At 35.2% G+C, this 15746-nt stretch overlaps 1 protein-coding gene across 4 annotated transcripts in view; it reads left to right on the forward strand.

The window, feature by feature from the left end:
- The window catches only part of LOC117172358 (homeobox protein homothorax), a 417138-nt gene that overhangs the window by 189833 nt on the left and 211559 nt on the right, over positions 1–15746 (forward strand). For all 4 annotated transcript variants that reach the window (XM_033360195.1, XM_033360196.1, XM_033360197.1 and 1 more), the window contains exon 8: positions 11027–11035. In XM_033360195.1, coding sequence (XP_033216086.1) covers positions 11027–11035 — 9 coding nt within the window. The remainder of the gene's footprint in view (positions 1–11026; positions 11036–15746) is intronic.

Here is a 15746-nt window from a genome sequence, read left to right on the forward strand (position 1 = left end):
ATAATACGATGTCGCTTTGCTTATGCCGTTGCGAGAGAGATCCTGTGTACCAGAACACCGTTCTTCTGATGCTGCGATTTTCCAATGTAAGATAATTGGATGTCGTAATTCAGTTAGCTTCAGCCTGATAGTACACATTAAAGATAATAAAATGCATTCTATATGATCCTGAAAATTATTTACTATTTTGCCTGTTGCGAAACGAGATTCTGTGCTGTGTACTTTGTATACGTCTTTCTCCTTGGGGCACATAAAGAGAAATATTTTAGATTCTTAAGAATTTATTTAGAATGTTTGAAGAAAATATTAAAAGGCTTTAAATTATAATGGTGAAGGTTGGAGAAACTGTTTAAAGAGGCGGAAAGGAAAATCAAGATTTAAATAAGTAATTTTATATTGATACTTCTTATTTCTTTTAAACTGAAAGCCACTGATATTGAACATTGAGCCTTCAAAATTGCAGATCAAATAGTTGACAACTGTAATTTTGTAATTTTGGATTCCCTTTTGTTAAAGCTTGTGAAAGATTGTGTTGCTCGAATTTTTTTTATCTTTTTGAAATGAATAATTATTTTTATTACCATTTTTTTGCATCTCGTCGGTTGGTTCAAAATTTCCATCATCGATATTTCATTAGAATTTCTGACGAGTAAAAACACTAACCATTGATCACGGAAGGTTGCGTAACGAACTTGAACTTTCTTTGGGGGATCTAAAAAGGATGCCAAAGCACAACCCAATCACATAATTTTTTCGAAAGTTATCGTGCCTACAGACTACTACTACATACAGTCACTCTCGTAAAAAACATTTTTCTCACTCAGGGGGTCTAAAATGGAGATTTGATCGAAACTGGTGACGTAATTTTTTACGTAAAATTAAGACCTTTGCTTTAGTATGAGAATGTAACAATATGTCTGTAATAAAACTGAATTTAGAATTGAAAATTCAACACTCTGAAATTTTAACCATTCATAATAATTAAACAAGTTGTTCAACTGTTGAGGCTTATAATTTTAAATAGTTCAATTTGGAACTGTTGTATCTACAAACTAAATGAAAATTAGAAAAATTCCTGGTCTGAAAATAAATGAAAATGTGCAGAATTCCTGAAAATAAAGCCAAGGAATTCTGCGAATTAACTTGATTGTTGATCGTTAAATAGGATTTTTAACTTGATTTTAAATTCCTTTAAATTTCTTAAATTTTAATAAATTAAGTGACATTTTCTGGCTTTTTCCGGTTTCCAAAAATTCCCAGTCTTGCGAACACCCTGATTTAGGGGTTTCAAATTCTATACATGTGCATTGATATAAATATAAAGACAAATCGCGGTTTACAGTACATTAGCTGAACATTAGTGCACAATGCACAATGATATTTATATGCAACATCTCGAGCGGAAACAGTCGAGCACATATTCTGCGTACGGGTTCGGTGCATTTACATTTACACCGAGACCGATTGAATCTTGATTGAAAATCCACTTAATTAACGGTGTCGTGCTATTACGTTCATTGGTAGAGTGCTGGACATGCCGCTCGCGTTTTAGGTTACAGCGTCGAATGTTTAGCAAATGCATGTACACGTGGTCAATCTTTGGAACTAAGAGTCAATCAACAATTAATCGACCAACATCAGAATTCAGACCTATATGTAAAAAATTGAAGTTAAAATTACAATTCTTAAAATTTATTTGATATGTTTTTAATCTATTTTAAAAACAACTTATTTCTATCCTTATATTTAGTTAATCTTTTAATGGTGGTACGGTCTTTATTTAAATGCAAATTTATTCCGAACAGCCATGCATTTGTTAATGGAACTTGAGTATAAAATCGCTTACACATCATTTTTTATTAAGTGCTCATTTAAAGTCTGCAGATTATTTCAATAGTAAAGTAGTAGTTTGAAAGCAGTTTAAGAAAATTAAAACTCGTCTCTCTGTTTGTTTTCTAGTAACGTTTATTTTCATTTTCATCCCTGCGTCGGCCAGGAACGAATCAGGTGAGAGCGGGTGTGGCAACATATAATTACAGTAATTAGCGGTCGTGTAATTAATTAGGATCGCACGTCGTTTGTTATTTCTGTTGTCGGCTTGGTAGTAAAGCTAACCCCTGGTTATGCACTTCAAGACTTACACGTTGGTATGAATTCTTCAAACCTCATGTCTTGATTTCAATTATATCAAGTTATATGTTCTCAAATTGAGACACTTAGAAATCTATTCAATTTTTTAAATCTAAAAATCCTGTCCATAACTCAGATCAATATTATCACCATAAGATCATATATTTCAAAAACACGAAATTAAGCCCCAAGTACACCGTCAAATTAGTAAAACAGTAGGCCCGAATTTTATTAATGATCCCAAAGGTCGTAAACACTAACCTGGCTCAAATCAACGATGACACTGTAAATCTTACGCAACCTGAAAACATGACCGTTCCATCCCAAATCGTAAATCACCCGGCTCAGAAACAAAATACTCTTTTTTCTAATAAAAGAAAGTGATTTACCGCTTCAACTTAGCAACTTGTCGACATAATTAAGATTAATCTATTAATTTAAATATAATTCACTATAAAAGATCATGATTTAATGAACAACTTCTACTATAAAATCACTACATCCAAATATATCTTTGCAGTAAGAAAATAAATCATGACTAAATTATTGCTTGAGCCTATCGATAAGTTAAAAACCACTTATTGATTGTTCACATTTGTAATGTTTTTGAAACACTTTTTCACTCAATGATTTGTCTCTAAGAATTCCGGATGATTTGATCAAATATGAAGATGATGAAAGAGAAACTTGAAGTTTAAAATCATATTGAAGATCTGACGTTTCGCAAAGCCACTGCAAATTCTCGTATGTCAATTTTTGTATTTCCTCTATGCAAATGCTAAATTCTTTAAGCTTGTAAAACTCGTTTAACTACTTGAATTATTGTTGATTAAATACTCTACAGGCTCCACCAGAACAAAATGAAATCTTAAAAATCCTAACATCTTAAGTATTTCCCCTTGACTGATTTTCCCATGATCAGGTATTCAAGACATAGCGCGCATTGAACTCAATTATTTGTATAATCGATCCTTTAAGCCTCTTTGGCAACGCGATTCTTGGTCGGAGACTTTTGCAAGTTTCAAGAGTTTCAATGCGGATCACTTATGGCGATCCTATCTCCTTAATGACGCCACTGGAGATAATTTCGTTATCTCGATGTATGCATTGCGTACGTCAATAGACCGTTACATATCCTTTCGTAATTGCTACTGAATGCTGCAAGTAATGTTAAAAATAGTAAAAAACATGTAAGATTATCTATATTTTAAGAGTTTATAGTTAGAAGAGATTCATTAAAGTCCCCGAGTAAAAAAGTGCCAATGGAATCCTCATAAGATTCCGAATGATGTGTCACTAAGGTGATGGGTATGCACTAAATTGTAAAGTACCGAATTATCTTAAAATCTTTTAATAGGTCAAATAGAAGAAAGAGTTTTATAAAAGGCCCCCTTTCTTATAATTTGTACAGGTACCCATAGGATTTTTATCGCGAGAAAGGACTGCCGTAACGTGCCGAAAAAGTTAAAAATCATAATGGGTTTCGAATGGAACTTTTTTAAAATCAGTTTCGGAAGATCTGCAACCATGAAACTTTTAAGTTTCAATCCACGTATTCGTTTCCGAAATCAACCGCCAGGTAGCTAAAAAGTCATCTTTTTAGCTTGTTTTATTGAGATCAGCTAAAAATGGCAAAGTACAGAAAGAAAAAGAAGAATAATAGGAAGGTACGTTAAATGGCAGGTCCGAGCTGACGATTCCGTTGGCGAGAGACTGTTTTGTCGACATTCTCAGCAAGTCTGCTTGTGCTAACTACTTTTCACGTGAAATTCCAAGTTACAGGAAGAAAACAGCGACCCTTTGATGGAAAGAGAGTTGAGGGGGAAGGGGGGCATATGGGAAGCAACGAGTTTACTTCTACGTGTTATTATCTCCCTTGTCCGGTAAATGGTGTTCGAGATAGCCGTCAACTTGTCCAAGTAGCCGCCGAGTGTAAAAATTTTTGTCCTTTTAAGTCCTGGAATTGATTGGACAGTTAGGTCCAAAGAAATGTCCTTCCTTTCTGTCAAAGCTCATTCCTATCGAAGTGGTCCCTTCTTACCTGGTACACTCAATTATAAGAAAAAAAGATGAAAATAATGCTGAAGTGATTTTTATTAGCTCTTCGACGACATACTATTATTCTTGTGCGTGAATTGACCACGGATGCTGGAGATCTAAAGGCGTGCCAAAGACTGTCTTCACCTTCTCCGGTGTGTCGACACGTTTCTCTACGCGACGGATTTGCATGCGCGTGTGAAATCGTCGTGCAGAATATCCTCGTTATAGCGACCGAGAATGGTTTCTCGTTCAGGCAGATCGAAAGATGCAACATTGACAAAGTAGGCATACGAGTGCTGGCTGAGATTGTATGAGTGCCAGCACATACGCACATACGCAAATAAATCGCAAGGCGAACTCTCACCGCGGAACGACCGGCGATCAAAACTCGTGTAATGGTATGGCCACCATCAAGGCGAATAGCCCCGGTGGGCGTAACAGAACATTCGCGCAAGATAAGAGTAAGAGAGACACACTACCGTTCGGGAAAGAGGGACATATAATGAAGGACATTCGCTTTGGTATAAAAGACTTTCATTTCAGACACTCTGAAGCCTAAGACACTTGAAACTTTTCGCTCTCACTTCATCAACTTTCAGATTTTATTTTCATGTTTGAATTTCGCGGGAAGAATGCGCGCCTAGCGGTGGCTTTGCGGAAATAGTATTCAGAGAGTGACGCCTTCTGGTTGCGTCTAGGAGGATAACAACTCCTTTTAATTCGTTATAATTACCGTCCTTTCCAAATCTTCAGAAATTCCCTTCTGTACCAAAATTCAGAAATACCTCGGTGATCAGCTCTTGCAGAAATAATGCAGGATCCACTTTAAAGTACATCCACTTAAAGTTTGCGAGAGTGAGAGAGATATGAAAAAAAGAAGTTGAGAGTGTGCGCACTATCTTTCTCACGTAGCGCTGAGAGTTTGCGTCTAATTGCGGCAGATAGGGCCAACCTTATTAATAACCCGGTACTCTCCCGCACACACGAGTGCGTACGGTACTCAAGCCGGGATTATTCTCGCGGGACGATATCGTCTCTTCTCTCGGGGATGAGGATGTACGGTATACGAGAGATCCTGTCGGAGGATACAAGAAGAGAGAGGCGGGAGATAGTGGACATGGCATTTCACTTAATGATAACGCAGCTTTTTCGTCCCTAAGAATTGCGTCCTAGTGACTGCTCTTCCCTTTATCAACGGATTCAATCTCGCGGACCCAGACACTGGAGAATGAAGCCTTTTTTAAAAGATCTTCTCGAAAAAGGAATTTTTATTTTAGATTGGTAGTGTTTTATTTAAATGTGATATCACTTCGGTTTCATCGTATATTTTACAGAGTTCTTACAACGTCTGGAAAAGACATGGAATTTCGAAAAAGTGCCTAGAATTTTACTATGTGACATTTCTTTAAAATTTTTTTTAGTAATATTTGAATTTAAATTGATTCCATTTTGAAGGGTTTGACTTATAACTATCGATTTTTAAACGAAATTTTCTTATTTCCAGTGTTTTAGATTCCGGTTTTAAATTTGATATTCTAAAACTTTGAAAGCTCAAAGAAACCATACCGTTTTTGACAATTCAATTGTCGAAGCATCAAACTTAAACTTTAAAAACTGATAAGCTGAAGTCTTATAATTTTGATAGATTTAAGAGTCAAATTTTTTTACAGTTTTTTTTAGTATTCCCATTCAAAAACAATTTAAAATGCCAGTAACGTTAAAACTGCTTAATTTTCAACATTTATATCGAAGCGAGTTATGTGTTTAATATTTTTAATTCGTAATTTTTTAACCATGAACGCTTTTAATTAGATTAATATGTAGAATATTGAAATCGTGAAATTTGATTGATAATACGATTCTAATGTAACGGAGCTTTTTTTTGTGCATGTTTATAAAATAAATTACTAGTTTATTTTGAAGGTCCTGAAATAACCATTTTTACACTGAGAATGCTTCAAGTTTAAAATTAGCGAAGCTTTAAACTTTACAATTATTCTTTTGTCCATTTATATAAAAGGATCATTAAGATGAAACGAATGAATTAATTGAAAATTGTAATATTAAAATTGTAAATATAACTTGTATTGATTAACAATTATACAATTATGATTCTAGTAATTTGTCTGCAACGATTACGGTGTATCGAAATTGAATTGAATTGATTAAAACTTTTTCAAAAATAGACTCGGAAGACCTGAAAAATCACGAAATTTTTAACCAGCTGTCGGTATTAGGCTAATTTTAGTAATAAAATATGTGGTTTAATTCTCATTGCTATTGCTTGAAAGCAGGAAAGACTCAATCTGTCGGTAATTTTTTCGCAGGATTGAAGATTTAAATTACTTAAAAATGAATACTCAAATAGACCTAAGACTGAATTATTCTTGATGCATAAAAATATTTTTTCTATTTGATTATTTTGTTTGCTTTTTTTGTGTATTTACTTCTTGGTTCGAGGGCTTGTGCATTCGTGGCGCATTCTGGTTGGAGTTTATTACATCGCGTATGGCGCTGGAGTCCCGGCGTTGCATATTTTAAATTCTGCTGACGTTTGCACCGGACAGTTCGTACGGAGTGTCGGGCAAAAAAGTATGGCGGTTTCGAGGCGAATGGCAGGAGAGGACCAGGCCGGTCGGGTCACAGTCTTGTACTTTTTTGCCCGGAGGACGCGGTGCCGGCGGCGCTGGTCGCTTCGCCCGGTATGCGAGAACCAGAACCAGACGGTCGCGACCATCGCTGGACGTCTCTTCCGACCCGGTGTCCACTTCTTCAACAACCGCACCATTAACTTTATGGAGGAAAACTTGTCTCACAATAAATTTTTTTTCTAATTTGATCGATAACCTTTTCCAATTCCGGAAGATCATATTCGAGAAAAATAGTAAGCTCTTCTCTTTAATAAAATAATTCGTTAGTAAGTTATTAAGTTTCCTTTTGGGTGCAATGAAAAGTTTCGCCGAATCTTCAAAGTTATTATCCTTCCTGTTTTTTTAAAGCGATTGGATCAGGAGGTGTGCAGGCAACAAAGTAAGATCCGAGGTTTTTGGTATTGTCGTTTTTTTTATCTTTCTGTCGGTCTTCACGCAGTCTCGTAAAGAGTGACAAGTGGTCCCTATTTGGGAACAACGAAACGACATCTGGAATCGTTTGTCCAAGTGGCAGGTGCGGATAATAAATTCCCTCTTTACTTGGGTCTGGATTCTACCTTAACATTGACCCAATAAAGATGCCTGCAAGTGTCGAGAAAATTGTCGAACATAAGCAAGAAATTAAGATTGTGTATAAGCATTTTTGAGCTCTAATTATATTCTAACAAATCGGTTTTTGTGCTTAGCTGAATTATAGAGGGAATCCCGTCTCGTTCGCTTGAAGCTTCGGAGAATATTTTATTTAATATGAAAGAAAGGACATTCCAAATACTGAGCGTGCCGACGATGTCTGTCGCCGAGGACCCATTGAATGTGTTTCATGCCAGAGATTTGGCGTTCTCCAAAGTCTCTGCCGATTCTCTTATTGAAGGTTCTCAACCAAAAGATCGATATTCGCTTAATCATTTCAAGGCAAGAGGAATGAAAATAATGTCTTCTTTAATAAATCTGTTATTTGTTAATTAGAATGCGACTCAGTTTGTCTAAAAAAATTAAACTAAAATTTTATCTTTCTAGTAAAAAGACCAGTTGCTTTAAAACCAGTAAAACCACATACAAATGTATTATTTCGAGTTTTCTTGAATGAAGTTGTCCTCTACCGAAATAAAGTTGTAACCTTGACACAAGTACCTAGTCTCGATTTGATGATCTTGAAGAGTTTCATGCCTACAAATATCCTCCCTATTTCTAGTACTGCAAGTTTTGAGTAAATCTGTATTGGATTGGGAAAAATCTCGTGGGATATGAATTTTTGGAGAACCGCTGTGTGAAGTCGCGGGAAATACTGCTGGTTGGTTCACATGCTTGGGTGTGTGAGACGCGCCGAGAACACTGTCGCCATGGACAAAAACACTGTTGAGTTAATCAACTAATTTATAATTAAAATTCCACAATGTGAGCGACCGTCCGACAGGTTTCCCTTCCTTCTGCTGCGCCAGTCGTCTACCGGAGGAACTCGCAAGAAGTGCCCGAGCCGCAGTCTGGTCCCGATTCTTTTCGCGGTAACCACTGCTAAATTCATAGAACACCAATTAATTGCTCATCAACGCCCTTCACTTTCCTTTCTCGCTTCATTCGCCCTCTAAAAAGTTGACCTAGTTTCGCAAGCACGTGGTGTGATTAACCCTCCGAGAATTAAACACCTGCCGTGTCAGTTCGCGGTACGATCAATGACCGCGAGTCGATTTTAATTAGATCATCGATCAATGGACTATTGATTGTTGTTGGAAACACCTCAGTCTTGTCAACTTGAACTAATTTAAACCAAACAATATAAAAAATAGAAGAGATTAATTTTGCTCTCTTTTCTATTTACATAATATTATTTTGATTGATTTACACGTCTTGTTCAGTAGTGTACTTATAAATTGCCGCCTTCTCACCTGTGAGTTATAACTGGATCTAAAAATGGCTGAGACACGTTAGTTGAGACTGGAGACGAAGTATGCTTAAGGAAAGGGTTAAATACTCTTCCATGCATGGATGGTAATGCAGCAGTAATACTGGGATGCTGTCATGGCCGACTAGATACGCTTGCATAGATCGTATTAATTACGCATCCTGGAACTTGCAGCTCTAGGTATGCGTAGTGATCGTAACCACCCACAAACCTTTCTCTAGTAGGAATTACAATACAATTTCTAGAAAAAATTGGTGGCTCGGTAGATTTGCGTTTCAAGTAAAAGTTGGCATTCTTCAGAACTGAGACTCCAATTAATGACTCTTTTTTAGGGTTATTTTTAGATCGTTGATATTCGATCAATGAATCTTTATAATCTTAGCTTCTTTATTAGATTTTTTTCATTGAAACATCAAATTTATTATCAGAAGTTCTGAACGTTCAAATCAACAAAATATTTTTCGACATTTATATTTTATCTATAAATATTGTTTCAACTGCAATTTAAATTGAGCATTATAATTCTTCTTTAATAATAAATTATTTCCAATATAAACCCAATATAAATGAACAAAAATTTTAGCACTTTTTCTGGTTTGCAATGTCATCAGTAAAAAATTTCGTTTATTTGAACGTTCAAAACTTCAATCACATATGAAATTTGTATCATAGTGTATAAGGTGCATAATTGACTTGTAAAGTCTTCTAAGTGAGTCGAGGTAGAAAATGAGTTCTGTATAAAAAGTTTCTATCAGAACTCGTTCCTTGGGTTACTTTTCAGCAAGAGCGGTTCCTTTTTGTTGCCTAATGGTATCGATTTGTCTCATACCTGGTGCATTATAGTGGAACCTTATTTGAGTTGTTGACGGGATATATCCTAATGGAATTTCCTCTTTGCTGGGTAACTCAAGTTTTATTTCAACTTTGAAAATCGTTCAGCTTTTGTGCAGGAGTCTCCGAATATTTCCCTTCCTGATTCTGAATTTGCAAGCTAGTCACTTATCCAACAATCACGGAAGCCAAGGACTAATAGACTAAAAGTCTTGACTAATACGGAACCACGTGACGAGCATACATCAGAAGATGACAGCGGAATTTCCACTTTCATTTACCCATATGGCATTTTCTGCTACAGGAAAAGAGCGAGATGTTAGTTTTCTTTTCCGGGATGGAAGGCATCAATTTTTTGTCTTCTTTACTTGCAACTCAACCCGCTCTGCACTCCATTTTCCTTATTCATAGCTACAATGTTTTCAAATCCACTCGTAAGCTTAACAATAAAGATGTCACACCTTAAACTTTTTATTTCAATTTCTTTGTCAGTGGCTCGTTTCTTTGCACTTATATGTATTTTTATAACGTATATGTAGTATTTCATAAACATGTTGAGTCAGGATTGGAATGAAGAAATATTTCTTTCGTCAGTCATTGGGCTGGGCATTGTCTCCAAAAAGGTGAAAGAGGAAACAGCTTAGAGAAAGAGAGGATAGAAGTCGTGAGGTCCGAGATTAATTAGGGGCCATGTTTTAGCGGCAAAAATTCTCCACAAGAAAGAACGAACCGTTGCGGAGCCGCCTTAACTAACTCGCTTCGGACCTCGTCAACGCTCGCACAAGAACGTGCTACAAATTAAACCAGATCAGCGAAACGATCTTGAAAATTTGCCATCTTCCACGCACAGCGATTCCTTTCATAAACTCGATACTTATTTTATACTTTGATTATTACATTTTGTTCAATATTATTACTATTATTGGAGCAATTTTCAATGACCCTGAGTAAAATAGACATCTGGGGCAAAACGGTCGTTTAGTAATCATTTTATTATTATTGTTAACACCGAATGAAAACTTCTTCTTTGGAATCACAATACCGATTTTTACGTTCTTAACAAAGTCTTACATAACCTCGAAGGCAGTGCAGTCAGTCATTTAATTCCAGGAGATAATCTCCAACGTGGGCAAGTAGATACGATGGTCTTTCAAACCTATCTCATTGGTCTACCTCTATTTATTATGCCAAGGCGTGGACTGTGGAGTATATCGCTGTTGCATGCAGAAATAGTGATAATAGTGTTTGTATCTTTTCCGGTTTCATAAAACTAGAAGCGGCAACGGAAAATTATTTTCATAAGAACTGTTATTTTAAAAACCTGCTTTTACCAGTGAGGACCGTTTTACCCCATGCTTTTCGGGATATCCTAATATAGAAGATAAAAACATATAAATTAAGCAAGTTACTTAATTCGTCCACTTTTTCATGTTTATATCTCCATTAATCGAAGATTTTTATATTTTTGTTTCAGATGCCATGGGTGAGTGGATCCTTCTATAAGTCAGGACTACCTTTTTCGCAGAGGGGGCCAATCCCTTTGCGATCGGTTTGTACGCGTGCGAGAACGTTAATGACCGTAATTATCCGTCTGATCGTCGCGAGTCGTTCATTATTGTTTTTCCATGATGAAAATTCTCCCCAGTTTTGATTTCTCATATGCGGGGTGATTTTTAGAACCTGAATTAAATTTTTTAAAGCGCAATTAGAATTTTGTAAAAATTTGATTCTTTTTCAACATTTTACACATCGTGCAACTATTAAAAAATTTTATTCTCTGTCTATCTGCACACATCACAATTCTTAAACCTGTCCCGCAAGCTTAATTAGATTGATTAACCTGAATGCGGTTTAAATCGTCTAGACTGAATTGATCGATTATCTAATAAAACAAAGTTTTAGAGTCTATCTTCAGTCTCTAATCGATATCACTTACTTTTCAAACAGTTTCCCCTGGTATATTTGAATCCTGAACCTATAGTTTTCCATTAGGTATACTATTGATATTTCAAAAATCTCATAAAGAAATAAAATAGTAAAATAATAGTATATTGTTTACCTAGGAGGCAAACTCATTATGTAACATATAGGAGTTCATAATACTTGTAAGAGTGTTATGGGCTCATTATTGCACTGCACACTTGCGCATGCTCTGTAGATCATCTTGTTGTGTAATCATACCTGCACTGAAAAAAATGTGGGCAAGCAGCTGTCTTCTTAGTAGCAACGCAGCGCCACCGCGACGGTTGGTGTAGCGGCCAGACCACTTTTAAGTAAGCTATACTCTATAGTACCAAACGTGCGAGCAGATCCTTTCCCATGTGTTGGGAACGCAGCAGACCCACAAAAGAGAATGAAATTGCCCCACGAGTATAAACTATAACTGTATAACTCCGCACGAAACTCAGCGTGGGGATTCCGTGCTCCCGCCTAAAGGGAGCGTTACTGTACCAATACCGTTGGGACTATAGCTGTTCCAATGTGGGAACAGAGCGTGCCCAATATGAGAGAGAATGTGTACCAAGTTGCAGGTGAGCAGCGCGCGACGCATTTGGTGTTCCAGCTCTACCACGTGGGCGAGCAGCTCGCCCAAAAAATTTTCAGTGTGGTCTACATGGAATGAATAAGATAACTTTTGAATAAATTCATTTCACTATTTATTTATATGGTGTCAAATTGCGAACAATTTTCTTCTACAAGCATCTTAACACAGTAATACTTATAATTTTCGTTTTTAAAGAAGATTGTTCATAAAATATAGATAATAAAATAATTGAATGAATTAAAAAAAAAAAAACTATTAAATATATTACGAGTATTATGATTAATTTTTTGTTCAAACCACTTTTGTCGCTTCAAAGAAATAGTTTTCACAGTGTAAACGAATTCGATGTCATTGCATACAAATGAGGAATACAAAATCTGCAATAATTTCAGAATAAAAGCTTAATTCCTAAAAAAATTATAATCAATATAATTAAAATCAAAAATTTTAAATCCTAGTGTGCACATCCAGAGTACCCTGGTACCCACCTGATACAAATACAACTTTGAGTGTATTATTAATTTCTTTTCAAGTTATTTGATTCATGCACGTGAAATTTTTTGTATAATAATACAGTCAATATTAATTTAATTAATTATTAATTTATTACTCTTTACATTCCATGTGCGGCAACCCGACGTGCAATATTGTGTGTCGGGTTGCAGTATAACCATTCCGCTCCCGAACGCAGGTCCACCAACAGGTTAATTGTTTTGGTCTTTTGTGCATTTTAAATTGTTTTGTACCTTTGTCACTCACTTTTGATATTTATTTAATAGAATAAAAGACAAAGAAACAATTTCAGTTGCATAATTATAAAAAAAATTAAACTAAAGGGAGGCCTTAAATAATTGAATTCCAAATAATTCAAATGTACTAATATCAGGGTTTCAAAAAATACTTTAAACGGATCTAAAATAAATTCAAAGAGTTTTAAAGAGATTTCAAATATTTTGATATTATTTTAAGGTTTTTAAAATACGACTTGTCGGGTGGTGAGAGTATTTTCGAGCTTTTTTCTTTTTTTCAGGGCCAACGTTACGAAAATTCCGTAATACTTATCCTAGCGCTATACTTGAGAGCTTAGTTTCACGGAAAATTCCGTAACAGTACTTCATGCCTTCAAATTAATTCTAGTGATGTCAAAAGAATTCTTTGAAATATTAATTCTATTAAAGAGTTTCAAGTTATTTCGGGATTTTTTTTAAGCATTACATTTTTTCAGGAAAATTTTCTAGATTTATAAGTTTTGAATTTTCAAGACATCCACTTTATGGATATCTTTCAGTTGTCAGGTTTTGATTATTTGTTGAAACATCCTCAAAGTATTCTGCATAGCAATACTTAAAAATTTTTTTTTAATCCCATAAAATTTTGAACTTATGTGGGATTCATTTAATATTTCTTCAGATCTCTATAATTTGGGAAATAATTTGGTGTTTTATAAGGAAGTTTAAAAGTTTTATTTTTTATTGCTAATTCATGTAGTATAATAATAAAAAATGCAATGATTCATTAAATTGTAGAGTTCTTAATCCATATGTTTAGGTTCCACAAATTAATGTTTACAAGTTTTTTCAAATATGAATCGTCACTCTGCAAATTTAAAGTCTCAGAATTAAAAATCACCTCGTGTATGAACTTTTTTCTGAGGGCTGAATCATTTTGGGTAAAGGCAATCTCATATTCTGTGTCTGGACGATCGTTAATGGGCATTGTTAATTAATAAATAACCGGTAAAATCACTGCTTCTTGACCCATCTTCTTCCTCTCTTCTCGACAGCAGCATGTATATGTGACATGAGAGGTTCGGAACCAGGGAATGAGGAATACGAAGGTAATTACTTTTCAAGAAAAAGGTAGTTTAAAAACCGATAAAACTTGAAAGAATTTAAAAAAAAATTTTAACACCGAATACAGTGGATGAAAGCAGTAATTATTCTCAGTGACTTCCTTGATCTCCAACAGTGTTGAAATTGTACGTCATAATGTTCATAACTGTTATATTCTCCATGAAATTAATTGAAACAAAAAAGATCTCTCAACTACTGAATAGTTCTTTTTCCGCCTAAGGAGTGAGTTGTGAAACATTCTGCCTCATTAACTCTGAAAAGACTTGGGTTTGGGAGCTTCGGTTTCCCTTTTTCTCTATCGTCTTTGACTTTTTGTGACCCGTGCATAATGTTGGTCATTGTGCCCAGCTGAAGCACCGACTGAATAAATGTAGACACGGACAGACTGACGGACATGTGGTCGGACGCAAGCGCTCACCATGTGGCGTGGAGAACGTTCAATGTAATTACAGGTCACGGATAGAGGTATTCATTAACACGAAGGCGCGAGCATTGCCCTTAGCCTCGGATCGAGAGATCGCGAGATCTTGGCGCCATTGTGACGTCCTGGATGCACGGAACGTAACCTCAATCACCCGCGAAGAATGGTAACGATGCACGCTTACTGGGGGCGTATCGTGAGGCGAACATTCCGAGTTTTAATTGTTGTTTTTGTTTCGAGTATTTAAGATCTTGAACTCAAGAGACAATTCCCTCGCTCATTTGTGATGTGATCTAAGGATAGATTTCCCTATTTCTGACCAGACACTGATGGGGAAACATTGAAAGGTACTGACAATTTTTGGAATGCTGCTGTTGTCAAGCTGCAACTAGAACTTCATATTAGCTGCTCATTCAAGCGTGACAAACAACATGAAGACAGCACAATCAGCACATTAATTGCATCAGGTTGCATCATGTGTCCAAATGCAACAGAAATTATTCATGTAGTCCTGCCTGCTTACGTGTGGAGCGAGAAAATGTTGTTTTCGATATAAGTGAAGGTCATTTTGGACCAGAACCGAAACCGCACTTAAATGGGATTTTCAGTTTATTTGGGTGATGCAAACTCCTTCTGCACACTGTTAAAAAACACATGAAGATTAAAGCCCTTCAGAATTATAAATGTAATTTAAATTTCACGCACTGCTAATTGAAAATGGTTCTCATGCACTTGTAACTGAAAATTCATTTATGAAAATCCACTTTATCCTACTATGTTATTCAGCCAAATGAAAATTCAACTATTTTGTTGAAAGATCGTCTTTGTTGCTTAAATTTAATGGTTTTTGATTCAAAATAAAATTCTTTTCTGGTGTAAATATCTTCTATTACAATGTTCGTTGAAAATTGATATTTTTCATTTGAAAATACAACCTTTTGGGTAAAAGCTATTACTACGTAATTTTTTTTAAAGGTTATCTTATTGTTTTAAAATTTATTTATTTGATTAAAAGTTCGTTTTTTAATTATTTAAGATTAATTTTTGAACAGAAAACATGAATTTTACATTTGTTGTTTAAGATTGATCTCTCTTAGTTAAAAAGTTGTCTTATTGTAGAAGAATAATCTTCGTGGTTTCAAGTTTCCTTTTTTTATTATATTAAAAATGCAACATTGTGGTTGAAAACTAACTTTTTTGTTGAAAATTCAACTATTTTACAGAAAATTCGTTTTTTTTTGGCTTAAAATTTCAACAGTTTGGATGGACCTTTTTTTGTTTCTTGATAGGAAAATTTTTTTATCTTAAAATATCGTCTTTTTGGTTGAAAATATATTTTCGTCAAAAAATTAATCTTTTTGGTTGTAAAGTTCAA

This window comes from Belonocnema kinseyi, chromosome 5 (genome assembly GCF_010883055.1).
Source record: "Belonocnema kinseyi isolate 2016_QV_RU_SX_M_011 chromosome 5, B_treatae_v1, whole genome shotgun sequence".
In the NCBI taxonomy this organism is placed as follows: domain Eukaryota; kingdom Metazoa; phylum Arthropoda; class Insecta; order Hymenoptera; family Cynipidae; genus Belonocnema; species Belonocnema kinseyi.